The 27,525-nt window shown below is 37.7% G+C and overlaps 4 protein-coding genes across 4 annotated transcripts in view; 2 read left to right on the top strand and 2 right to left on the bottom strand.

The window, feature by feature from the left end:
- Positions 1-3,617: 3,617 nt before the first annotated feature.
- On the bottom strand, positions 3,618-10,636 carry LOC141767441 (pyroglutamyl-peptidase 1-like). Its single transcript, XM_074634732.1, has 5 exons — positions 10,472-10,636; positions 7,938-7,990; positions 6,324-6,440; positions 5,604-5,836; positions 3,618-4,400 (listed from the first exon to the last, which is right to left on the bottom strand). Exons 1-5 carry the CDS (start codon positions 10,503-10,505, stop codon positions 4,205-4,207), a joined length of 633 nt encoding a protein of 210 aa, XP_074490833.1. The 5' UTR covers positions 10,506-10,636; the 3' UTR covers positions 3,618-4,204.
- Positions 10,637-11,663: 1,027 nt separating this feature from the next.
- lsm4 (LSM4 homolog, U6 small nuclear RNA and mRNA degradation associated) lies at positions 11,664-15,590 on the top strand. Its single transcript, XM_074634730.1, has 5 exons — positions 11,664-11,804; positions 13,165-13,206; positions 13,548-13,646; positions 14,066-14,246; positions 14,674-15,590. The coding sequence occupies exons 1-5, from the start codon at positions 11,802-11,804 to the stop codon at positions 14,793-14,795; spliced, it is 447 nt and encodes a 148-aa protein (XP_074490831.1). The 5' UTR covers positions 11,664-11,801; the 3' UTR covers positions 14,796-15,590.
- A 603-nt stretch (positions 15,591-16,193) lies between these two features.
- On the bottom strand, positions 16,194-19,028 carry LOC141767440 (E3 ubiquitin-protein ligase rnf213-alpha-like). Its single transcript, XM_074634731.1, has 3 exons — positions 18,840-19,028; positions 17,268-17,445; positions 16,194-17,014 (listed from the first exon to the last, which is right to left on the bottom strand). Exons 1-2 carry the CDS (start codon positions 18,935-18,937, stop codon positions 17,289-17,291), a joined length of 255 nt encoding a protein of 84 aa, XP_074490832.1. The 5' UTR covers positions 18,938-19,028; the 3' UTR covers positions 16,194-17,014; positions 17,268-17,288.
- Positions 19,029-21,043: 2,015 nt separating this feature from the next.
- The window catches only part of LOC141767438 (E3 ubiquitin-protein ligase rnf213-alpha-like), a 54,627-nt gene continuing 48,145 nt past the window's right edge, over positions 21,044-27,525 (top strand). The window contains exons 1-5 of the mRNA XM_074634728.1: positions 21,044-21,106; positions 24,112-24,218; positions 25,072-25,190; positions 26,153-26,887; positions 27,246-27,442. Coding sequence (XP_074490829.1) covers positions 24,119-24,218; positions 25,072-25,190; positions 26,153-26,887; positions 27,246-27,442 — 1,151 coding nt within the window. The 5' untranslated portion in view covers positions 21,044-21,106; positions 24,112-24,118. The remainder of the gene's footprint in view (positions 21,107-24,111; positions 24,219-25,071; positions 25,191-26,152; positions 26,888-27,245; positions 27,443-27,525) is intronic.

Raw genomic sequence — 27,525 nt, 5'->3', positions numbered from 1 at the left:
TCCGGTTTAAAAGCTGGGAGCAGCCGCCCATGGAGGGAGAGCGTTCGTCCAATCAGGTGGGGACAGCCTGTGTCTAGTGACAGCCCACTAAGCGTCCAATGTTGGGAAGCGTCGCGTCCCCTCGCGATAAAAAACGCCCCTTTGGACACGTACCATAAGAGACGGCTCCCGTCCGAGAGCTGTTTTTTTCAGTTTTTTTCAGTTTTTTCTTTAATTAATTCAAGGCAGAATAATAGGACGATCTTCTCCACGGGCACTCCTTGCAATGACTGTAACTGGATGTTGTGTTAATGATGTCCGTGCAACCAATCAGGTGATGACAGACAAGGATCATCAAGCAGGGAGGGGCGGCGCGCTGACGGTCTACAGGTACAGAACAGGAGGGAGAGGAGGAGAGAAAGTGAGAGAGAAGTGTGGTGCGCGAATAGCAGACAAGATGAGTGACAGTCGTAAACGAAGCAGCATGTCAAATTATGGTATTCTGGAAATTATAAGGTTTAGTAGAATTATATTGAATAATTTAAGTGATATATGTGCACACATACTAATCATAGGTCAAAACAGCGCTAAATGTGTCTGAATTTTAAAAAGCAGAAGTGGTAAAATGAAGAGCCGTTTGGGAGCCGAAAGAGCCGGCTCTTCTTGGTGAGCTGAGCCAAATGATCTGGATCACTAAAAAGAGCCGGAATTCCTATCACTAGTTCACACTGGAGGCTGGAGACCATCTATGACAACAGAGCTCTCACTCTGATCATATTCCCGGTTACCAGAAACAGAAATCGTGGACCTGCAAACCAGCTTAGAGGTGCATTACCGCCACCTACTGGACTGGAGTGTGGAGCAGTAGATTGGCAGGAAAATAAATAAATTAAATAAATAAATAAATAATAAAAAATAAATTAAAAAAATAACAATAAAATGTAATTAATAATTATTAATAATAATAACAATAATAATAATAACAATAATAATTAAATTCCCTCCATTATTCCTGTTGCCGTTAAGTAATTAATTAGAAGATTGTGTACTTTCTAAGAGGGGTATGATGGGTATGCTGCTTTATACATTTGTATAAAGCAGCATACATATTTGCCCACTCTCATGTTGATAAGAGTATTAAATTCTTAAATTAAATTAAATTCAAATCTCCATTTAAGGTACATTTTGAACAGATAAAAAATATGCGACTCATTCGCGATTCATTGCGATTAACTCTGGACAATTATGCAATTAATCCTGATTAAATATTTGAATCGATTGACAGCCCTAATAGTACTCAAGCACAGATGTACCAGTTGGTTTAAAAAAAAGTTGACATCTGTAGTCTAATGTGTGCACTGTACTTAGTAGGGAATTTGGAGGCAGAAGGGAACATACTGTACATGTGGGAGGGAGATTGCCCCGCAGGGCTCCCAGCAGGTTGAACCAGCCATTATTTATTACACTGGAAATTTGACAAAACACGTGGCATTCATACTTTCTTAAATCTCTCAATTCTGAGTGCTTACATTGCAACATATGGTGGAATAGGGAAGAGTGTTGAAAAGAGTGTAAACAAACTGTTGTTATCACCGCTGTGATGTGCCGTCTATTTTTAAATTTGAAACTTGGCACCTTTATATGACACCTGTTGGGGCATGTTTTGTATAATTTCCCTTACTCCCAAACACTAAGTGTATGGTATGTTACTTTTTGCATACTAAAAGCTAAAACAGCATACTATTACAAAAATAGGCAATACTGTTTCTTCTTCTACTTTTTATGATGCAAAATTGCAGGAGCTAAACCCACAAGTGCAGATGTCAGGGCAATTATTTACAACACAGTGGTGCTTCATAGTAACATCTATGATCTTTGATGGACCTTTTATGCCAACTCTACCAACTTTATATTAACACAATTAACAAATAAAGTACATGCTTTTAATAGGTATAACTAATAAGCAGTGGAACAAATACAGAGTTGTAATAATAGACACAAAGATGTTCCTCGTAATCCTTTAATTCTCTTTATTTCAAAACCTTTCCTTTTAAAAGCCAAGGTTACTTAATGCAACAGTGCTTTCTTTGTTAATGTCAGAAGCAGAAGACACCTTTCGGAGGATTCTCCCTAAACAGAGAAACTCACATTAAATCACAGAGCCATAAAGTTATTGTACAACAGAGCACACACGAGATAAAAAACAACAACATATTTTTGAGGTAGCCACACATCTGACTGGACAGCATCAGTAATATATCTTTGAACTGACCCGCTGCATATTTTTAAGGCCTTTTCATAACACACATAAACAACAGCAAGGCACAGGGGTCAGAGGTCACCTCATTTGTAAACTTGAGGCTTTCACTTTTGTGAGCAGACGCTTTAGGGGCAGCTCCTCCTCCGCATCCCTTTCACTTCTCAACACTCACAAAGCCACACAGTAAAATATCAGCACCTGCAGCACCATCGGAACTAAAACTTGCCCGTCATTTCAACAAGTCCACCAGACATTTTTAAACCACACATTCAAGATTTAAGTGGAATGACAAAAGATAAAAATTTAGGTGTGAGAAGAAGTTCAGTTTTGTTCAGCTCAGTGCTCCAATGTGCTACTTTATGATACAAACCATGGAGCTGTATAGCAATTAAAATGACACACACCGCTGAAAATTATACTCAAACTTACTGGCACCAGCTTGCTTAACTGATGAAAAAGTCAATGAAAGGCAATGAGAGTACTACTGCTGCAACGCTAAGCACAGTATTAGTTTCCTAAGACTGGCTAAGACAGTTTACAACAGACAAATCGTTTTTCTGGGTGTCGAAGCAGAATGCGGCAGGCCTAACATTTCTACTAAAACTGATCAAACTGAAGCTGTGGGCTGTAAATGGGCTGATTGACGACTCAGCGGCCAGGGAAACACTGATCTACACCGTGAAACACAATAAAAAAAACATAAAACTGAATATCTACACTTGGAGGAAGCACCATCACAAACACAGTGACAGAATCTGCTGCAGTTTGTTTAACAGAACAAACAAAAGCTCAGGAAAATAAAGCAGCTATAAAGCATGATACCTCACATGCATAATTATAATCATTGGGGGGCAAACAAGATAAAACATATGTCTGGAAAGCTACATATCTCAAGTTAAAGTGACTGAAAATAAAAAATACCAAATGCAAGCATTCACATGGCTACAATTGCTGTCCATATTCCAGATTATTTAAAAATGTAAAAACAAAAAAGAAAGTGCTACAGAAATGAAATTCCAGGCCCAACTCTGACTGAACCGAGAGTCCAACTTCATCAAATCAAATCTTCAGATAAAATAAGCAGCTATGCCTGATTCAATGAAGGGAACAACAGAAAGCTTTCATCAAGGAATAAAAAATAGGGCTGCACAAAAAAGAAATATTTGTGATTTTGCAAGTTTGATCTTGAAATGTTGCAAACTGTTTAAACATTTTGTTTAAATTGCAGGTATTCTAAACAGTTTAACATTTAAAAAAAGTTACTCATTATATTAAATGAATAAGAGAGAAAAGATCTTTAGTTACTTAAAAAGAATATTGATGGATATACAAATTATATTGTATACCATATTTTGTGTCGCACACAACTTCAAAACACAGATCCCTCAGAGGAAATTGTGTGGTAATAATTGCAATGCTCAATACTTTCTCAAATAATTGTGCAGCCATTATGGCAATTCTGATATACCTACAACTAAATCACTGAACTTGAGATCTATAAAATAACATTGCACAGCCTGGAGGCCAGATCTCAGTAGGGTGGATTTGGGTTTTTTTCTGTCAGAATTGGGCCAACAAAGTTGGGGGGGAATATGAGCTGGAACCAACCCGTTCCCTGATTTAAATAACCTTTGTAAAAGAAGGCAAAATTACAACTTCTTATAAAGAAAAAAGGACTCAAGAAACAACTCAACATCAAGTGTGAAACAGCATAGTTAGGCTCCCGTTTTATCTTCTCGCCATCGGGAGACATTAAAACATAACTGGGTCGGGGCTAGAAAAACATGAAGCAAAAACGTAAGACAAAGAGAAACAAACGCTGGAAACATGCGATACACTGAAGTTTTCATTTTGTCCAAGTAAAGACAACAATAAAAAAAAAAAAGAAGTTTGGCTACTTGTGGTTAAGTGCAATTTCTCTTGTGTGGTGAGGGCTGGAGAGGCTGGTTGGCATCTGTAGGTCACTTAGTGGAAGTGCTGCTGGCAGTGGATCTTCTCTTCAGCCTGGTCCAGAAGCTCCAGCATCTCCTGGATGATGGCCTGCAGCGCTCGGCCCAGGTCCTCCCCGCTGTAAGGCTTTCCAAGAGGAGGCACATGAACGAAGGCAGAGCGACCGTGGCTCAGGTACAGAGACGTGTAGTAGGTGAAATCACATAAATACCTGTTAGGGAAGAAAGCACAGCATCAAATGACTGTAAGTTTCTGCATACCTAGACCACAGATTAGCCATACACATGAGTGCACACTAAGCCCTCATTTGCTAGATCACAACAATAGTTGGCATACTTTAAGGGATAGTTTGAGGTGTTTTGAAGTGGGGTTGTATGAGGTACATCTGGTGGCTTTTGCGAGATGGATACGACTTAAGTTCCCCTGTCTGAAAGGACTGTCTGACGGCAAGGTAAACCGGCAGAAAAATTCTAGCGTACACTTTAAGTGGGCTAAAATACATTTTGCTGCCGGCCCCGTTCCACAGCGCTACATTGCTTTGGTTCCGTGTGGTAACTCCTGTCTGCTTCTCCAAACTGGAGGCGTGCCGACCGTCATCTACTGTAGGTAATACACTGACTATGGATAAGTACCTCATACAACCCCACTTCAAAACACCCAAACTATCAATCTAGCAAACTAGCAATCTCATCCTCTGAACTGCACGGCTATGGGTGATAAAGCAGGAAGGCAGGCGAGAGGTTCCTTAAAATATAGCCTAGACAATAGTATTTCTTGCATGTCTCTCTGTCCTGGGAGAGGGATCCCTCTTCTGTTGCTCTTCCTGATGTTTCTTCCATTTTTTCCCATTAAAAGAAGTTTTTCTTTTTGTGAAGTGAATGTGTTTTCATGTCTCTATCCCTCAGGAGCTGAAACATGTGATCCAGAGGTGAGAGCAAAACAAAAGGCTGATTCTAACTGTAAAAAATAAAGTAAACTAGAATGGCACTCGGAGAGCGCAGACCTCCGCCCCCCTCTCTGTTCAGTTTGCGCCATCATCCATGTGTATTTTTGTTTATGTTGAGATCAGCTGTACGTAGCGGAGCATCGAAAAAACACTTCATTCAAACTGGACAGAAACAAAATAAAAGTCACCTCAACCGTCGTCGTTACTCTTTCCAACAATCACCAAGTGTGCTTTGGTCGAACTCAACTGTAATTTCACTGAGTTTAATGTGAAAAAACGCCAAATCTACAGTCTAATCTAAATCTAATGGATTGTTCTCTGTGCTACACCCCACCCCTCTAAAACATTTCATTCAAATCCATCGCAGACTTTTGTAGTAATCCTGGTAACGGACAAACAAACAAACCAACACCGGTGAAAACATAACCTCCTTCCTAGGCCTTCGGCCTTGGCGGAGGTAATAATTACCTTCCAGCGTCTTTGGAGACAGACACAGCTACTCCCAGCCCCGAGGCGGTCACTCTCTTACAGACTGATTCCATGTCAATAACTGAGTTGATACAGTCCGGGCCTCCCACAATGCAACACTGTGAATCAGGACAGAAGCTGCTGTTGTCGAGGCCCTTGTAGCCGTGATTTCTGCCACACTTCTCCAGCGTGACAGTGGTGGCCATACCCGAGACTCCAACATGAACAACCAACTGGCAAACAAAGACATGAATAAAACACAAGTCAGAATATATAGATATTACAATATATCTGTGGCAGCTCTCTGACTTCTCTGCTTGTTTGAACCTGAGGTGTCTATAAAAAAGGAGCAGAAATCCACTTATATTTGACACAAAACACAGATCTGAAACAGATTACTAAACCAGAGCTGACATGGACCCCAATAAAACCCAAGTATCAATTTTCACATTTTTAACGAGCTTGCTTCAGAGCCGCAGTCAAGCCGGTAATGTGTTGCATAATTGTATGTAATTTAATTTAACACAGCATGCATTTGTTATTATCTGATTGTTCTCAGGGCCCAGCGGATCCAATTATAACTTACATTTGCTTTCACACAACACCTGAAACCTGTAAATAAAGTCAGACCTAACCTGGAACTGAGGCAGACACCAGTTGCTGTATTGCACCTTTAAAAGCTGAATAATGTGGAGAGGTAACACTATGTTCTCCTCTTACCAGTGGATGATACTTCTTCCATAACGAAGGAACCAAACTCTGGACCGTCTGGTACTCTACAGGGACCTCGGATACATGCAAGTCCACTTCACCGCCCAGTCCGAGCTTCTTCAGTTCCTGTCAGGACAAACAAAAACATGAAAGCTGAAATACTTTCCTGTATTTTAAAACCTTTGAGTTTAGATAAAACACATGTTCTGAAACTATAGTAGATAACCTTGACAAACAAAGTGTATTCCTTTTTTGTAGAATAGCAGCTTTTTAAAATCTTTTTTCACTTCTCCCTCTTATTTTCTTATCTATATCTTCTCATATTGCTATTATATATATATATGAGTTTAAAACAATATTTTCAATCACAATCAGATTTTTGAAACGTACTCTTTAAACTGTACATTTGCACATTCCTTGGTCAATATTTTGCTCATTCCTCTTTGTTTTTAAACACTGTATAGCTCTTTTTTATTTTAAAAACAGACATTTCACATATTTTAATATATATTTTTCATATTTTTTATTATAAATTTCTATTTTAGATTTATGATTCTTGACTTTTGCAGTACTTGTTTTTTGTTACGCACAAATGTACCGAGCAATTTATGTAAAATAAACAACTTTCTGATAAAGCATATTCAGAACCAATGATAATAATTCATGTCCAAATGTTTCTGTGAAATGTTATTTAACTAATTTTTCGTACATTTTGAAAATCAAGCAGGTAAATGTCGTTTTTTTGCATTTCTTAGAGGACAGATGCCTCTCACTTGCCTTGTCCTTTCCAAATAACATTATTTTATACTTTTCGTAAAAAAACAAAAAAATTATAACTGCAATACTCAACGGTTTTCATAAATAGTATAAGAAAAGCAAGAAATAAAAGATGCAATCATACATATTATAAGTAAGATAAATGGTCAGATTCACAGCCAGTGGGCCGACACCTCCCCCAGTCTCCCTGCTGGACGAACAGCCCTGGACACTGACCCCCACTTGTATTGAAAAGAGGCTTGTTTGACCACGTCTGTGACCCCGTCACAAAGCAGCCTTTTGTTTGCCTTTAATATCCTTATCAAGTCCGTCTAGACACCCTGACAACCACCGTCATCCCCCACATGCAGTTTCCCCAGCAGGGAAACACGCTGCTGCACGGTGTGACGCCGGCCGGCGACCATCAGAGCATCATGTAACCGCCACAAACAGCCTAAATGTGAGAAATAAATTTTTAATAATTCACACCTGCTCTTATTATATATTATATTATAAGACTATTGTTGCAGACTGTCAAGTCTTGGCGCAAAACATGATGAGCTTTATTAGGTTGGTGTGCCACATTTAAGAGGTAATAGTGATGTTTTTTGCCCAGAATGAATAAAAAGCATTTTACAAAAGCATAAGGGCTTGTTTAGCCTTGTTTTACTATATTTAAAAAAAAGGCTAAATAAGTCAAGTAAGTAAATTGTTTGTTAAATTGTATTTAATTACAAACACATGAATTACAACAGTCTGATTTTAATCTAAGAACCCGCACATACTGATTCCTATTTGATTTAATTTAACACCGCAGAAAAAATATGAATATGAGCATTAAAACAGCAATAGGGGGGTAAAACACACCTGTACTGCTACCCAGCTGGCGTTGACCGTGTGCTCTCCAAATGGCCCAAAACCTGCAAAACACGTATGTTATATTGATTGCTGTACTGCGTTTACATTAACAACTATGGAGTCTGTACACATAATGACAAAGTTAGCATCATCACAAACAGAAATGATAACAACCCATGTACTGTCTGTTCTTCCAACAATTGCATTTCTGCTGGGATCACTTAGACATATCTATAAAAAATAACAAAAAGCAAAGTAAATGCAAATACATTTCATTCTGGAGAAGCAGACATCGAATGTAGTACAACTTCCACAAGTCTTACAGTACCTTCTGTGTTGTTGTTAAGGCTTGAATACAGATCATTTTACATGTCTTATAGTATGACTGCTAGATACTGTCAGCAATTGTATTGTGATTCCTTGAATATTGCATTTGCAATATAAACTGTCAACATTATACAGACATAAACCTTCCAAAATACTAGATTTTCAGAAAACATAAACACTCCTATAAAACAAATTTAAATGCCTGCAGTTCTGCAGACTGCTGCTTTCCTTGAATGACCAAATTAAAATCAATCACTATCACTAAAAGTCGCTCCATGCATCACTCCATGTGACCTATACAATCGCAGCATTAGCCCATGGATATTAACTGAGGCTTGTTTATGTAGGGATCTATAGTGGATCCCCTTCCACCACCCTTCCAAGGGTCAGTGGGTCCCTGGGGGTTGGGTGGAGGGGGATCAGTCTGTCTGACAGGCGGCTGAAAAGGAGCAGAGTGAGGGGCCGGCAGCTGCCAGCCGGGCCGCTATTGTGAAGGTGCTGTTCCCAGGCAATCTACACGACTTGTATCAGCTGGGACGGCGAGCTTCTGCACCCCTTTGTGTCTGAGAAGTCACTGCTTCTGTTATCCTCCACAGATTCAATGTTCAAAACATAGATGTAGTTTGTGCAATTGGAAAATATTGTAAGTGAAGTTGCAATTAGTCTTGTTTGGGGGAAAACAACCCTGAGTAATATATCAATATTCACTGATATAGTTATATCACTGTAATCATTACTTGGGGTTTTGTTATTTAATTGATAGTGATGCAAAATGTGTTTCCTAAAATCAAACATGCGAAGCAGCTTCTGACAGATTGGGAGGCAGTCAGAAAAAAACAGTTTCAGTTCCAGACTTTCATATTATAATGCAAAGAAATGTGATTAAATCTGAAATAAAATGGATGAGCTTCCATACAGAATCCAATACAGTTGGATATAAATACTGGGAAAGCAATCATTGGTTTGTTATTATGTTATTTAGCTACTTTTAACCACTTTGCCAAGCTATGTAATGACAGAGGCCTGATTGTTGAGAACAAGTTGTGAAACTCACAATACAAAGCCAGGAAGAAGAAGCATTTCTATGTCATAGAAGTTGAAAATGTTTTCACTATCACTACAAAAACACCTCCCTAAGATACTCCATATGAGTCCTACAAAATATTAGAGTAAAGGGTAACAAGGGTTTTATAGATTGCTCATTTATGGTTGCTCTGTCTGTTGTTTATTACATCTGTAACACAGATTAAAGTCTCAGTTAATAACTAGATAGATAGATAGATAGTAACTTTATTAATCATGAGGGTAATTCAACTTTCCAGCATCACAGTTCCATAGTGCAAAACATGTTACAACAAAAGTTAGTAGTGCAAAGTACAAAAACATATACCAGATATAAAAATACAAGGAGATGAAGAAAACTGTTAAAAGTGAATATAGTGCAGAGTAACAGCTGTGATACAGGACTATTAAAAAAAGTGAATATAGTGCAGAAGAGACTGTTAAAACTGAATATAGTGCAGGGTAGCTCCAGTAGCTTAGTCTATGAAAGTGCACTGTATGCATTATTATTATTATCACTGTATGCATTATTATTATTATTATTATTATTATTATTATTATTATTATTATCACTGTATGAATTATTATTATTATCACTGTATGCATTATTATTATTATCACTATATGCATTATTATCACTGTATGCATTATTATTATTATTATTATTACTGTATAAGTTATTATTATTATCACTGTATGCATTATTATTATTATCACTGTATGCATTATTATTATTATTATTACTGTATAAGTTATTATTATTATCACTGTATGCATTATTAGCATTATTAACCTGTTTTACAAAAAAAATAAACAATTGCCAGCTCTGTAGAGATTCTAGCAGCATTTAATATCCACTGAATGATGTCATATATTATTGTTTTGTTTGATGTGGCCTTTGAGGAAACAACAACAAAAAGATAATTTTCCCTAGCTTCTCAGTATTATATTATATATATAGCCTGTATAAAACATAACTGTTGTTATAACAACTGTAAGCAGACTGTTTCCTTCAGCTGTCCACACACAGTGGAGCAGTAACCGTCTGACGCCATTAACGTTAGCAGCAGCTGTCATCTGCACAACTTTTCCTCCACTTCAGCCTGGTGTTGATGTTCAGTTTGACAACAATGGAGGTAAACAAGAAGACCAACCTGTAACCACCACAGTCCGTTTGCTGTTATCCATCTCCCGTCCTGTTGCAGAGAGGCTCCGTCCGTCGCCTGTCTCTTTATCCGGTCTTTATTTAGAGCCAAGACCCGTAAAGAGAGTCGATCCCCTCCACAGCTGCAGGCTCCGTCTGACACACACTAATGAAACATGCGCTGCTGGAGCTGCACGTTGCGTGAGCCTGCGTGAGACGTGACGCAACTACGTCAGCAATAGGACGCTAATCACGCAATGAGCCGATAGATAATGTACAATGAATGAAAGAGAAAAAAGATGTGGAAATATATATATATATATATATATATATATATATATATATATATATATATACATATAAAAAGCTTACATACATATATATGTATATATGTATATTTCCACATCCTTTTTCTTTTAATATATATATATATATATATGTATATTTCCACATCCTTTTTCTTTTAATATATATATATATATATATATATATATATATATATTTATACATATAAAAAGCTTATATACATATATATATGTATATTTCCACATCCTTTTTCTTTTAATATATATATATTTATATATATATATTTCCACATCTTTTTTCTCCTTTTTCTTTATATATATATATTTATATATATATATATATATCCACACCTTTTTTCTCCTTTTTCTTTCCACATCTTTTTTCTCCTTTTCCTTTATATATATATATATATATATATATATATATAACCACACCTTTTTTCTCCTTTTTCTTTATATATATATATATATATACACACCTTTTTTCTCCTTTTTCTTTTTTTTCCTTCCTTTGTAAGAAAAGTTGAAAATCTTTCACTATCAATACAAAATCCCTCCCTGGATCACTTATGAGTCCGATTAATAGCTATATCAATGAAATACAGTACACACTGAATAACATATGGGAAATATATACATTTTTTTTTATATTTATATTTATTTTAATATCAGAGTAATGGGTATAATATCCCTCATTTATGGTTTATGCTCTGTATTTTATTATTGCAGGAACACACGTTCAAGTGACAGATATATTTGATAACATGATAATAATAACAACCATAAACTAATACCTTTTCTTTGGATAGTATATGTATAACCACTTTACCTAAAGATAATAAGATTAAAATGTGTGTCAGTGAGTGTTGTTGCCTGTAGAGGGCAGCATGTTATAACACAGCAGTGATCACACACCGCAGCGCCGGAAGCTCTCTAGAAGAGGAGGAAGAAGAAGAACAGTAGGTGGTGAGATCGTGTCAGTGAAAGGCCAAGACAGCAAAGTGAAACTCAAACTCTCACACAGAAACCAACACAATGGTGAGTATTTAACCGTGGTGTTCAGATAACACGTGGATAGTCTAGATGTCCAGTAGCTACAGTCATCTACCTGTGTTAGCAGCAGCTCTGTGTAGCGCTGTAAGTCACACAGCTACTGATGCTAAGCTAAAGCAGCTAGCGCTACCGGAGCTAACATTAAACATCACTCACTGGTTGTTGTTTTAAAAGCTCACAGACTGAACAATGCAGTTACAGAGAACCTCTATATCACGATGACGTGGTGATATGAGCTTATTTAACTTTAAACTGGGGTGGTTTGTTGCCTCGCATAGAGTAAAGTATGGTGAGGTAGCAAACACTGCTGCTGATGTGATGTGATGGTTCTTCAGGCTGCTTGGTGTCTCTGGATGACATCTAACTCAGGGGTCTCTGGAGCCACATGCGGCTCTTCAGCTCCTCTCCAGTGGCTCCCTGTGGATTTATAAACATGGAAATGAATAACTGTTTATTTTATACATTTTCAATTTTATTTATCATTGTTGTAGGTCTATGGTACGACAGTATGACGTGGTATTAGGGCCACATCGAGGAAAAAAGTTGTAATATTACGAGAATAAAGTCACAAATTTATGAGAAAAAAGCCGTAATATTATGAGAATAAAGTCATAATATTATGAGAATAAAGTCACAAGTTTATGAAAAAAAAGTTGTAATATTATGAGAATAAAGTCATAAAATTGAGAAAAAAAAGTTGTAATAGTATGAGAATAAAATCATAAGTTAAAGAGAAAAAAGTCGTAGTATTATGAGAATAAAGTCAATATTATAAAGTAGTAATTTTACGAGTTATTTTCTTTTTTTCTCGTAAAGTTATGACTTTATTCTCATAAAGTTATGACTTTATTCTCATAAAGTTGTCTTTTATTCTCGTAATATTACAATTTTTTTTCGTAAAGTTATGACTTTATTCTCGTAATATTATTGCTTTTTTTTTCGTAAAGTTATGACTTTATTCTCGTAATATTACGACTTAATTCCAATAATATTACAACTTTTTTTCTAGTAATATTATGACTTTATTCTGGAAATCTCAGATGTTTTTTCCCTCAATGTGGCCCTAATACTCCGATGCACATTTGCACTTTGGCCTCACTGCATTAGACTTATATACTATATACTTAGATCATAAACTGTGTTACCTTCATCACAATGATCAAATGTTTTGCGGCTCCAGACAGATGTTTTTTTTTTGACTAAAATGACTCTTTTGATAGTAAAGGTTGCCGACCCCTGCTCTATATGTATGAAACTGTGGTTCTGGAAGTCACTCAGGTAACTAAATCATGTTGATGGGAGGTGAATTCCTCCGTGTGACCTGTTTTTTTCTGTTGTTTTGCAGCTTCCTCTGTCTCTGCTGAAGACTGCCCAGAACCATCCTATGGTGAGGAGACACTCAACTCTTTCTGCTGTCAAGGAGCTCATGTTGTCACACTGTAACCTGACATGTTTTACTGTCAATTATTTATTACGGATAAATAATTTAGCTTGTAAAGTGTTAATCATTATTAGTAAAGTTTATTTCAAGGTGTTTGTGCAGAAAGTTATCAGTGAAAAAATTGCCTAAAGACTGAAGTCATGGTTTCTAATTTTAATGTAAATATTTTAGAGCTATCAATTGATTAAAATAGGTATTCATTATTAATTAATTATTATATATATATATTTATTATTGGAAATCAATTAACAACACTGGTTGTTATTTTGTGTCCTTTGTGTCCTCAGCTGGTGGAGCTGAAGAATGGAGAGACGTACAACGGTCACCTGGTGAGCTGTGACAACTGGATGAACATCAACCTGAGAGAAGTCATCTGCACCTCACGGGTAAAGCTGAGCTCTGGTCTCACTTCTCTGCTGTCACTAAAACTGTAGACAGTGTTTCTTATTGTTAAGAAAGAAAAGCAGACATCTGTGTGGTCCAGTGTTTACATGTAGATTTAGCTGTAGGGGTCAGTGTTTTCTGCTGAGTCCGCTGTAGATTAGGTGTATCTCTCTGAAAGTGTTTATAGCCAGTAACCACAGACGCTTCTAACAATCACTCCATAGTACATAAAGCTTTTTATGTTTTTTTGGCCTGTAGATAATTACACAAGGGACACAATGGCAATCACTCCCATCAAAACAGTACAATAGAAACCAATACAACCTAGTATAAAGATCTTCTCCAGACTGAAAAGGTGTAGACTGAAGCTTGTGGCATCATGATTAGGATGCATTGACACCTCCCACTCCACTCTTAACAGGATGGAGATAAGTTTTGGAGGATGCCTGAGTGCTACATCAGAGGAAGCACCATCAAGTACCTGCGAATCCCAGACGAGATCATCGACATGGTGAAGGAGGAGGTGGTGTCGAAGGGCCGCGGGCGTGGAGGCGCTCAGCAGAACAAACAGCAGGGCAAAGGAAGAGGAGGAGCCGGCCGAGGTGAGTGGAAACACTCGCTGCTCATCAGACGGACCGCTGCAGGGCCGTTTGTTTGTGCCCGTTGTCATAATCTGAGACCCAATCTCAATATCCACATAGGATGACATTAGGATTGGGCCTGAATATTGGCGCGTCAGTTTATGGTTGTTTCCAAATTTCTCTGATATTATAAAGTCCACACACTCTCCGGAGCATCGAGGGTTTTGCCCAAACGAATTGTAAGAGGGCTCAAGTTTTTTTGTGTTTTCTGAGCATCAGTTCCTGAATTGTTGTCACGTTAGCACCCTAATCACTCAAAGTGAACCTCTTAGATTGGATGGCTTCATCTTTTCTTATAAAAGATCTGGCAAACTGCGATCTGTCCGAACAATAGTTATCACAGTCAACAAAAATGAACAGACGTTTCTCTATCTGTTTCTCTCTGCAGGTCTGTTTGGCGGTCGTGGCCGAGGAATGACTGGTCCTGGTCGGGGCCAGCAGCAGCAGCTGCAGCTGCAGCAGCAGGATAAGAAATCGGGCAAACCACAGGGAATGAAGAACCAGCACTGACGGACAACATTACACCTTCTACAACACATCCTGTTATTCAGAGCGATTTCTCCTTCAGTACATGAAGATAAAATTAACCCTCTGGTGTTTCCTTCTGCTGGGATGTTTGTCAGGACTGACCATTGCAGAAATCACATCGGGAGACGTTAAGAGAAGCTGTGCTTTAGCACTGAATTTTGTTTTTTAGCATCTGTAAGTTGGTATTAACATTTTTTTAGTATGACCATATACCAGTGTATCAGACAGAGCTGACAGACTTCTTTAGTATCCATTAATAATGTGTGTCATTACAACTTTGCAAGAACATTTTGTATCACAAATCACATTGTATTATCCAAAAACAGTTTTCCATCTGTAGATACACTGGAATGAGGTTTTTATTTTTGTTTTTTTTTGTCAACTTGTCTCCTCAGGTAGTTTTCATTGTAAAGAAACTGCCCAGCCCCAACTTCTGTTGCATGAATATTATTTTTTAAATTGCTCTTTATGTTTGTGACGTTCTGTAGTTTGTCTGCTGCGTCGTACGGTCTGATAACGACAGGTGGACCAGTAGACTGGCAGTCGGTTTGGGACGAGAATTCAGTCCCTGAAAATCAACACTTTTGTTAAAGCATTTGTATGACATCACATTATGATCATTAGGATTTCAAGAAAAAAAAAGATTCTCATATTCTTAAGTCTGAAATGGATAAGTCCAACGTGTGTCATGTTGGTTAGGTTTCATTTTATTTTTGTAACTAAAGACGATGTAATTTATTTACATGAGACAATGAGAATAAAACAACTTTTGTTAAAGCGGTTGAATTTATTTAGAACAGTGTTTCTGCCTGCTATTTGTTCTGTTAGTCAAAACTATCTGGATACGGCTACACTCACCCACTTCTCTTGGATGAATGTGTCCTTTAAATTATATGGAGATTATAATTCTTGATTAATGTCCAGGATTAGCTAATGGTGGGTTTTTAAATCTATAACAAAAAAAGCAGAATTGGAATGAATGAAAGGTTTACGTGGATGATGCGTTGTATAATAAGGAAAACAGTTAAAATCTCATGGAAAAGTTCCAAATGTAACCTCACATTTTTCAGCAAATTTGCAGTCGTGTACATAAAGGAGTTCATTTCTTGAATGGGACCAAATAACTTTTTTGTTGGTCTTTAGAGTTTTGAAAAACACATTATCATGTAAACCTGATGAAAAGTTGGACTAGATTACCAAATCCTCATCTGACTGTTCACAATCATTTATCACACAATAAAAAAACAATTCTGGAAAGACTGGACCAGCAGGTCAGTACTTTCTGTCTTGGATCAGACTGGAATTGAAAGTTGCTTTCATTTAATTTAGTGACCATAATATCTTAACCCTCCCAAAAATCAATTTAAACTCAAAACAATATCAGTATGGATTGATTTATTGATTAGTTGCACAAATGTAATCATTTCCAAATGTAATCATTAAGAAAATAGAAATATAAACATTTACTGCTTGTAGATGTACAGTTGTGAAAGATGACTTGCTTTACATAAAATCGTCTGTTGGCCAGTACGTAAGCAGATTTGGACATCACTGTGAGATCTGGAGCTTGTAACACATTATTTATTATTAAAGAGTTCAGACATGTTTTGTTTCCCATTTCCTGATTTAGATTTTCTGAAACTAGAAGAGAAGAGTACAAGCATATCCAGGCTTCAAACATCCCTGTCGTCACTCATGGGTGACGTCACAGACTATGACCATGATTTTCTAGAGTCTATAATCCCAAACATGATCTAACAACATAAATCAGATAAATCAAACAAACACTGTCTAATCAATTCCAAGCAAACTGCCAACTATATGTACTAAAATGCTTAAGAAAAATAAAATGCAAAATGTGACGTATCATATTTGTTCTATACTACTTTATTGTACCACCATTACCCTAATTATCATATTCTGGTGGTCAATAGTAAAATACATTTTAGCTCAAAAATTTAAAAAGCAATCGCGAAAAAGATAATATAAAACAGTTGCAGATCATATGATTGTCAAAGTCACAACATCTTCTTGAATAGATCCTGATATTTTCTTCAAATGAGTCTTCAAATGATTTCTAATATAAAAAGCAATCGTGAAAAAGATAATATAAAACATTGGCACAGTATATGATTGTCAAAGTCACAACATTTTCTTGAGTAGATCCTGATATTTTCTTCAAATGAGCCTTCAAATGATTTCTAATATAGTGACAAAAGGCAGTAAATGAACAGCTGGCTCATGATAACACTAAACAAACTGTATATTCAAGGCTGTGTTTACTCAAGTTCAATCAGTTTTGTTATGCTTCATTGTCTTTAAGAGTCTGAAGGTCATTCTGTTAGTCTTTCATACATAATCATCTCAGAAAAATCAATAAAAACACAAACAAATAAAATAAAAAAAGTCAAATCTAACCTCATTCGTTTCGAATATGTATAATCAGCAATTAACCTGAATCTGAAGTCGTCCCGTTCATCCCTCCATCATCCAGTCCTGTTTGGCTGTGATGGCACATTTCCAGGTCTCCACAATCTGAGACATCAGCAGATTTTCAGGAAACTTGTCCTCCACATAAGGAGGCACCTCCACTTGTTTACGGTCCATGTAGGCACACACCGTCTCTTTCACACTGAGAAGAAGGAAAAGGTGTGGATGATGAGGACCATGTTTGCATACAGGAACCAGAACCCTTCAGCACCAGCGTCATGGTAGTTTTTCTTAACGGCATCCTTTTTGTTTATGTTTTTCATTACTGTACATTTACTGTCGACTGGCCAGGGTTGTGATTGACAGCAGCTGACCACAGAGAACATATTACCAAAAATCCAAAGGTTTTCTCTCTGGTTCATAGCTTTAAGACAAAGCAGTCCAAGTTTATAAACATTAATTGAACAAAAAATTTATCGTTTTGAGGGGCTTATTTCTTTAATCTATTAAAGGGGCTAAATGCGAGATTGGGAGCATTTCTATTGCCTCCGCACGGCTCTCAACGTAGCGACAGCTGAGCGGAACTTGAGGGTGAGTGCTCCGCTTCACAACAGCGCCGTCGGTCGGGACGGCGTTATCAGCTGTAACCACCATATGAGAGCAGTGCATGTGAGCTAGCCAGTGGGGCACGCTCACATACACAAACATGCATTAAAAGCATGTGTGGTCGGCCCAGCTATGGGCACGGAAAAGCTCGGATTACAAGACACACAGAGGGAGAGCGACTTCATTCTCTGCTCAGGTAGACATTACTCCTCTATTACTCCTGGCTATATGTCCAGGCTGTACCCAGCCTCTTGACAAATACAGGACAGGCTCCCTTCACAACAAGTACTTAAGAAAACGGGTGGATGTTTCACAAAGTGTGCATACTTAAAATTCCACACTTTCAACCCCTTAACATCCAGTCCCCCCACCTCCTTTACCCTTTAGCTGCTTTAAGCTTGTTATAATCATCTACCTGTTTGATAGTATCACATATATATTCTGTATCAGCATGTTGCTGGCTATAGTGAAGAGTTAATAGTAAAAGTCGCTGCCCTGATTGGTTCACACAGCCACGTCCATATTTTTGAGGAGGTCATATGGTGTGACATCAATACAACCACGGCAGATATCACTCCGTGTGTTTTATTATAAAACTGCTCAGATATTTGCTAAAATGCAGACACAAGATGATCACAAGCAACGGGACACATTACAACTTCTGGTGTTAAAAGACAAAACAGTGAAGTCTGAGCACCTCCTTGTTGCTGAAACACACAAGGTAAATATAATGTTTAGGATTTTCTTTGAACGGTTGCGGTTGTGGAAGCGCTACTACAGTCATAGGGCCAGAACGGAGAGGCTACAGAGGAGCTACTTCCCTCAGGCCATCCGAATCCTGAACGAGGACCCAAGACTTCATGTTTTATATAGCTGCATCTTGCCAAATAATAATGATATATTTTAGATGTCTCTTGCACAAAATGCAGCCTGAGAGATCTTTGGGGAGCAACTGCATTAACAAGGAAAGATTTAGTTTAACAGGTTTACCTCCAGGATGGTTTGTAGTCGTCGGTGGCCCTCAGGCGGCCCAGACTCAACAGGAGGAACTCGTGCATCTCAAGCAGCCACTGGTCCACGTTTCCCATGGATATGAAGCCTTTCAGCTCAATCTTGTCTTCCTCTGTCAGTGCTTTCAGGTACTCAGCTGGATACCTCAAAAAAGGCTCCTTTTTATAGAAACATGGAGGGAGGTATTTCACATATGTGTTTAATTACCGTGTATATTCTGACACGGACATTTTTTCCAGTCTTTTTTTTTTTTTTTTTTTTTTTTTACCTTTTTCAGACATTGTTTAGACTTTTGTTTTCCAACATTTTTCCAACATTTGTCAAACTTTTTTTTCAAACTTTTTTTTCAGACATTTTCAGACTTTTATTTCACACATTTTTCAAATGTAAAATGTTTTGTTTTAATAACACACTGAAATGAGCCAAAAAATAAATGTAAGCAAAAACCAGCATGAGGACGAGGTGCCAGGCTGTTGTGGCTGCGTATGGATCTTCCACCCGCTACTGAGGCTCCTGACGGTGTATTAAATGAATAAAGTGTAAAATAGCCAATATGTCTTGTTTGTTCCTTGTTACTGATAGAGAGTTCAATCATCCAATCCACCAAACAACTCAAAACAAGAGTCAACACCAACAGGAGAATACACTGTTTACCATTGACGGAGCATTTTGGTAAATTTTTCTTGGGCGCTCCCCACATAATCAGCTGTGTTGCTCATCCCACAAATGCATGATCCTTACAAGTTGGACATCATTGTGAAGGTAAATAAACAGGCTTTCCAACGATGTAAAATACAATGACCATTAGCATTGTAACAGCAGAAAAATAATCCATCAAACACAAGTTTCCGAACTTTTTTTCCCCAGTTTATATACATACAGAATACAATGTTAAATATATAGTAACAGAACCTGAAATACACATGGTGGTCATTTGATAAGAAGGTGATACAGAAATTACAAGTGTAGTTATCAATACATTTACAGACAGTTGCCTCAAAGAATTAAAGCCTTTATTTTGTAGTTAAATTAACTTAAATCATTATCACCTCACTTGATTACTGCCTCTACAAGAAATGCCTGTTTATTCTTTCACATTTGCCTGAGTAAGCTCTTTACAGATCAAAGCATTGCCTTACAAGAGAGAGAAAGAAATAAACCATTTGGAGCTTAACAGTGTGCAGACCTCCTTTTGTTCCCTAGCATGTCAAGTAGTATTATAAATACCATTACTACTGCAATTACTGTTTTTACTTGCTATTTAACTATAACGTGTTTTAGATTAATCAATATTGCCACCTAGTGGTTACCAATGAGGATGTCTGTGTGTAATAGAAGTGTATCTGAAGGTTGTAGAGCATGTTACTGAACATGGTTAACATAATATTACTACTACTAATACTGATAGTATTGACTGTTTCCACACTTTCTGTGTGGACATTTTGCTGTGAAGATATGATTGTAGTTCAGCCAAGGATTTCCTAAACTTCATAATCACTGTAGTTCAGGAGAACTGATCTTAAAGTCTGCTGTAAAAAGATTTTTTTTTTTTTAAATACTTCTTAAAAATACTATTAAATAATATGATAACAATAACCACTTGGTGCATCATACATTAGATGTTTTGTGTGACCATGATTGCACTTTATGCATTGTCTTCTTTGTAAAGGTGGTCTATATTGATAATATTGCATAAATTATATTAAAGGTGCGAGTGATATACTGGGCTGCAACGATTAGTCAATCAAAAGAAAATTAATCAGCAATTATTTTGATGATGGATTAATGAATAGGGACCTAGGACCAGGGTTGGAAATTATCACCCGCATGGGGAAATATGCAAGTGGTTGCTAGATTAGCTTCACTCACCAGCCAAAAAAACAATGGTGAGTGGCTGAGTAGATTTTTGAATCTACTGGCCACTGTGGCAGGTGGACAAAAAAGTGAATTTCCAACCTTGCCTAAGTCTATTCCCTTGTTTCAGCTTCTCAAATGTAAAGATTTGCAGCTTTTCTTTGTCATATATGAAAGCAAATGAAATATCTATTCTAGTTGGACAAAACAAGTAAGTCAAAGATTTCACTTCCTGGAAATCATTATGATTTATAATAGGTGTGGCAGAAAAACAAAAGTAGCCACACCTCTTACTGTAAATGAAAAATGAAAGTAACTGCATCATGTTATATAACTTCAGGTATCAGCTCAGATTTTCAGTTTCAACCATGTAACCAAGAAGAGCAAACAAGGTAGGTTATCTGAACAAGTTAATCTATTGTATTGACCCAAGAATAATCCATTAAATTATGATGACTAGAATATTCAAGTACTCTGTAATAGTAAATCTTAGGTTAGTCATACTGACAGCTATTTAAAAAAAATATGTTTGAATTACAATAGAATTTGCTATAATATGTATTCTTAATAATTCATTATAGGATTAGGCTGGACTGTATGCTTCTGACTGAGTTTTAAGAGTTTTTTAGATCATCTTGTGCTGGGTTCTAGTTGAAAGAAAAAAGACAGACGGAGGAAGAAGTGAGTGAGACAAAACTGGTTATGCTACAAGGCTACTACGCACATACCACAGGAAGGCCTAAATCCTTTAGCAGTTTATATTGGGCTAAATTACCATTAAGTTATAGCAGCCTGTTACATTGGTCTCCATACATTCTCTTATTGGCTTTTACTTTACGAGTGGCAAGCAAAAGGTTGGCAACAATAGATCAGTCCAAACAAGCCACAGTACCAAGAAGACTAAGGGTGCAGGCAAGATGTCAGTGTGGCTGAGACGGGTAGACAAGACACAGTAATTGTTGGCGCACTATGGCTGGTAAGCAACAGAGACAAACTGGCAAGGGAAAGGTACTGACTGAGGGCTAATGCTGGCCTGCACTAGGGGGAATAGGGAACAGCTTTAGGTGATGGTGGAGGCAGGAAGGCCCTCTAGTGACAGCTGCTGGACGAGTTGGGGAATGGCAGAATCTGAAAAGACAGGACCGATAGAATGGAAATGGCATTACAGTAATTTCTGGAACTGGAGGCAGGCCACCAGCCTCATGTCATAGGTGAGAAGCGTTGAAAGATGACGAGGGCGTTGTACTTTGGCTTTGGCTATAAAGTAATTCCTGTTTTATCAGCAGGCCTGGCAGCTTTAGGGCTCTTGGGCATAGACACACCCACATACCTCTCTCTCCCTGCACCTGTATTTTTTGTTTTCCTAACTATTATTTGTAGTACTAATAAGTAGAATCTATGAGATCATTTCCACTTTGGGAGTCTTGAATGCCACACTACACAAAAGATATTACTTTTTACACAAAACTTCTAACTTACAAAAATAATTCTGCATTGTTTACTTTTCTTTATAGTTGTATGTGGGAATTTTATAATGAAGCCTCACCTAGGCTTAAGGTAGTTAGTGTGAAATACACAGAACCTGAAATACACATGGTGGTCATTTGATAAGAAGGTGGTACAGAAATTACAAGTGTAGTTATCAATACATTTACAGACAGTTCCCTCAAAGGATTAAAGCCTTTGTTTTGGAGTTAAATTAACTTAAATCATTATCACCTCACTTGATTACTGCCTCTACAAGAAATGCCTGTTTTACTCTTTCACATTTGCCTGAGTAAGGTCTTTACAGATCAAAGCATTGCCTTACAAGAGAGAGAAAGAAATAAACCATTTGGAGCTTAACAGTGTGCAGACCTCCTTTTGTTCCCTAGCATGTCAAGTAGTATTATAAATACCATTACTACTGCAATTACTGTTTTTACTTGTTATTTAACTATAAAGTGTTTTAGATTAATCAATATTGCCACCTAGTGGTTACCAATGAGGATGTCTGTGTGTAATAGAAGTGTATCTGAAGGTTGTAGAGCAGGTTACTGAACATGGTTAACATAATATTACTACTACTAATAATACTGATAGTATTGACTGTTTCCACACTTTCTGTGTGGACATTTTGCTGTGAAGATATGATTGGAGTTCAGCCAAGGATTTCCTAAACTTCATAATCACTGTAGTTCAGGAGAACTGATCTTAAAGTCTGCTGTAAAAAGATATATATTGTTTAAATACTTCTTAAAAATACTATTAAATAATATGATAACAATAACCACTTGGTGCAGCATACATTAGATGTTTTGTGTGACCATGATTGCACTATATGCTTTGTCTAATTTGTAAAGGTGGTCTATATTAATAATATTGCATAAATGATAATAAAGGTGCGAGTGGCATATTGGGCTGCAACGATTAGTCAATCAAAAGAAAATGGATCAGCAATTATTTTGATGGACCTAGGACCAGGGTTGGAAATTAGCACCTGCATCGTGAAATATGCAAGTGGCTGTTAGATTTGCTTCACTCACCAGCCAAAAAAACAATGGTGATCTACTCAGTGGCCGGTGGACAAAAAAGTGAATTTCCAACCTTGCCTAAGTCTATTCCCTTGTTTCAGCTTCTCAAATGAAAAGATTTGCAGCTTATCTTTGTCATATATGAAAGCAAATGAAATATCTATTCTAGTTGGACAAAACAAGTAATTCAAAGATTTCACTTCTCGGTCATGATGTTTTGTAATAAGTGTGGCAGAAAAACAAAAGTAGCCACACCTCTTACAGTAAATGAAAATGAAAGTAACTGCATTATGTTATATAACGTCAGTTATCAGCTCAGATTTTCAGTTTCAACCATGTAACCAAGAAGAGCAAGCAAGGTAGGTTATCTGAACAAGTTCATCTATTGTATTGACCCAAGAATAATCCATTAAATTATGATGACTAGAATATTCAAGTACTCTGTCTGTTATAGTAAATCTTAGGTTAGTCATACTGACAGCTATTTAAAAAAAATATTTTTGTATTACAATAGAATTTGCTATAATATGTATTCTTAATAATTCATTATAGGATTAGGCTGGACTGTATGCTTCTGACTGAGTTTTAAGAGTTTTTTAGATCATCTTGCGCTGGGTTCTAGTTGAAAGAAAAATGACAGACGGAGAGGAGGAAGGAAGTGAGACAAAATGTTACAAGGCTACTACGCACATACCACAGGAAGACCTAAATCCTTTAGTAGTTTTATATTGGGCTAAATTACCATTACGTTATAGCAGCCTGTTACATTGGTCTCCATACATTCTCTTATTGGCTTTTACTTTACGAAATAATTAGATACAATAACTCGATTCAAAAACTTTTCTGAAAGCTAACGCTATTCTTTTTGTTATCTTTCTGAACAGGTAAATCATGTTTTGCCCTGAATGTGGAAATCAAGTGGAAAGGTCACATAAATTCTGTCCTGAATGTGGCTTCAAGTTATGTGTCTTGACGCAAAATAGGACCCAAGGTACGTGTCCCAGCAAACAATTTTTTTTTCTAATTACTTGTGGTTATTTCAATCAGGAGAGATTCCATTTTGCAAACATTTTCTGCCTACATGGTGCATGATGAGATGAATAGTGCAAAGTCTTTGGCGATTAGACTCCATTGTGACGTAGTATATTAAAGGGGGATATATTCCCACCAGAGTCTAGACACTGGTGGTGGTGAAGAGAGTTGCTGAAGATCCAGAGAAGGGATGTGGAGCAGGCCTGTGCATTGAATATGAAGAAGACAGGATGTGATGGGGTGGAGGCAGGTTGCATCAGTTCATATTGCAAACTGACAGAGAACTGTATTTTTGATAGCAACGACATGATAGGCTCAAGGGGATTGTGGCAGAATCTGGTTGGTTAACTAAGAGTGAAACACCGTGTAAAGAGAGTCTTCCTGACTGAATTTACGCTAAGCTTCATTTGGTGAAATAGAAATTCATGCAGGATTGTTGACTGCATCATTTTTGTAGAAATCTACACATCCATCTATTGATTTTTATTAAATAACCAAAACACTATCAATATTAAATCACTTCTTATATTCATATCACATGTTTAGTTTTTTTAATCTTGACTCTTGAGTCATAAAAGGCTTCTGCAACAAAGTATAGTGTTTCTCATAGCAAATAATAATACATTTTGTGCTGTACGTAGACTTTAATGAAATATGCTTTCTCTACAAGATAGCTGAAATTCCAGTTTGGTTGGCCTTAAAGCTGAAGTTTGTAATTTATTATCTTGTTTTCATAAAAGACTAAAACTGCCACATTAACTTTGGTTAGCTATATCGTACTAATATGTCACATAACATTAATTGTTACCCAGATGTGGCCACATCAGCACACCAACCCTCAGTCACTGCTGAGGAGAAAAGACAAGAGGAGGATCAAGACCAGGTTCCAAAAGATGTTAAAGAAGACCAAGAAAACACTGCCCAGATAAAGGTGAAAAGGCTAAGAAAAAGTGAATCTATTGGTATAATTGTCATGCTCATTAAAAGTGTAATAAGCCATGAAGTTAACCAACAACATTAAAAAAAGAAATCAAAACAGAATTAAAGTTACAAGCAGCGATGATCTATCCCTCACACCCTCGCAAAAGTCGGGGGTATTTGCGGGACGCCGATTGACGCAGCCCTACATTTTTGTGACCATCGGACACTGCACGCACAAGTTAGATGTTATCTCCTACGTGGATTGATTTTTACAAGAAAAGATGATGGTCAATATGTGTAGCGCGCTTACTTTGATCTTTAACGTCGGGCAGCTGTGTGTCTGGCCTCTCTGGTCGAGCTTTTGCTACGGGGCCGCAGGTTTCCACCCAGCGCTGCTCCGCCACGCACACTGGCTCTGACCGCTCCGTGCTCTGACCGCTCCGTCCTCTGACCGCTCAGTCCTCTGCACAACGATTACATAATTTACGTTACGGTTCCCTTATAGCATTGGGTTTAAGTCTGGAATTTTTGCTTCGATACCAAATCCTCCGCCATCGTCTTGTCTGTCAACTCTCTCTCATCCCATGTGTGTGAAATCTGACTCCTTCTACAGTACTCTGTGATGAGACTCCGTACGGAGCAGTCCCTTTCACTTTCAGTTTGTAGCGTCTGTCGTCCGTTTATGTATTGATAACACGGCGCTGATACGCCAAAATTAACTAAATGGGTTTTATTTCTGTAAAAAAAAAGCAAAATGACAGTGGGGGCGGTGGGTACGTAATGTAATCAGTGTGTGCCTGACCACCGTGTAGCACCAGTAACACTGACAAGCCTATGGTGTGACTCAGCTACAGATGGTAAACCCCTGCTGTGAAGCTGTTGTGGAAATGCACGTGTTTACTGCTAAGTGCAATATGGCAAAATTAAAGTTGGCAATACCTGTCTGCTAAGCTAACTATGTTGACTTTTTAGGGGCAGCCGGCTAGTGACGACTTCGAGGCAGCCAGAAATGGCACTACACCACAGGACCCATCAGATAACACTGCCAGCCCAGACACACTGGAAAAAGGAGCCACGCCCTCATCCCCCAACCAGACAGTCTCAGTTGGTGAATCAGTCACTTCCAAGAAGACACAAGTCACAGAGACTTGTAAGGAGGAAGAGAGGCATTCTGCTACAGCTCCTGAAAGTGACACTCAACCATGCAGTGAGGCAGCACCTGGATCAAACCTGTCTGTTTACACCACACCGCCCTCCTCTGCACCAGCCAGTGATAAACTGACAGAGGTCTCACCAGATATTAGTACAGAGGACAGCCCTGATGCAGTGCCGCCTGCTACTGACAAGCCAAGAGACATTCATTCTGGGCCAATATCTGTGTCATCTCTAATTTCAACTAAAGAAACCGACTCCACTGCACCTGAATCGTCTGAGCAAACATCTCAAGAATGTGGTTCGGTGCCCAAGCAGTCTGTCTCTGAACAAGATAAGGATAAAATAATCTCTCATGAGGCACAGAATCTCTTTGTGAGGCCAGATGATAATGAAAATCACACCAACACTGAACAGCATGACCAAGCTGACAGGAAAGAAAACCAAGCAGCCAGAGATAAGAGACGTTGTTACACAGATGACCCAAATACCAAAAACACTGAGCATTCTGCTGATCCATGTTCAGCAACAAAGGAAACCGCCCAAAACACTGAGGTAGTTATCAGTCAAATACATCGAGTTTTAACCCTCAAACTGACTCAGATCCACAGTGTTTTGACAACAATCATGAATATAGGTTATTAACTGTGTAATATTACTGTCAGTTTACCAACCAAGGCCTTTGTTTAATAGTAAAGACAATAAAATTTGAGTTTCACATGTTAAATGTGAGAATTGACAAGTAAGATAAGTCTACATTATACAGCTTATTCTTTATGTCTGGCAATCAGATTCCTTGAGGACTTCAGGAACTTGATGTTTTAGCTGTATATATAGTACAATGGATATAGTAATATCCTGATCATCTGATCAGGGCTTTGTTTACTCTTCAACCTTTTATTTTTCCTCACAGACTGTTGACACCAAATCAAATGAGAAAACAAACACACGCCTGGCAGAGAGACGGGAACAGCAGCCAGACAACAGAGATGTAGATGTCTCCAGTTCACCAACGCCCCCCTGCCCTCCCAGTCAGAGTGATGAGAATGTGGGTCCTCTAGTGACAGCAAACATCTCTGAAACATCCAGTGAACTTCAGGCACCACAAACGTAAGTTAATGAGACATTTTAGATATTTTTTTGCCTGATCTACTGTATACGTTAAATATTCATGTGATGTTCTGTTTAGTCTG

This window comes from Sebastes fasciatus, chromosome 5 (assembly GCF_043250625.1).
Source record: "Sebastes fasciatus isolate fSebFas1 chromosome 5, fSebFas1.pri, whole genome shotgun sequence".
In the NCBI taxonomy this organism is placed as follows: Eukaryota; Metazoa; Chordata; class Actinopteri; order Perciformes; family Sebastidae; genus Sebastes; species Sebastes fasciatus.
This window is presented reverse-complemented; position numbering and strand designations above follow the sequence as displayed.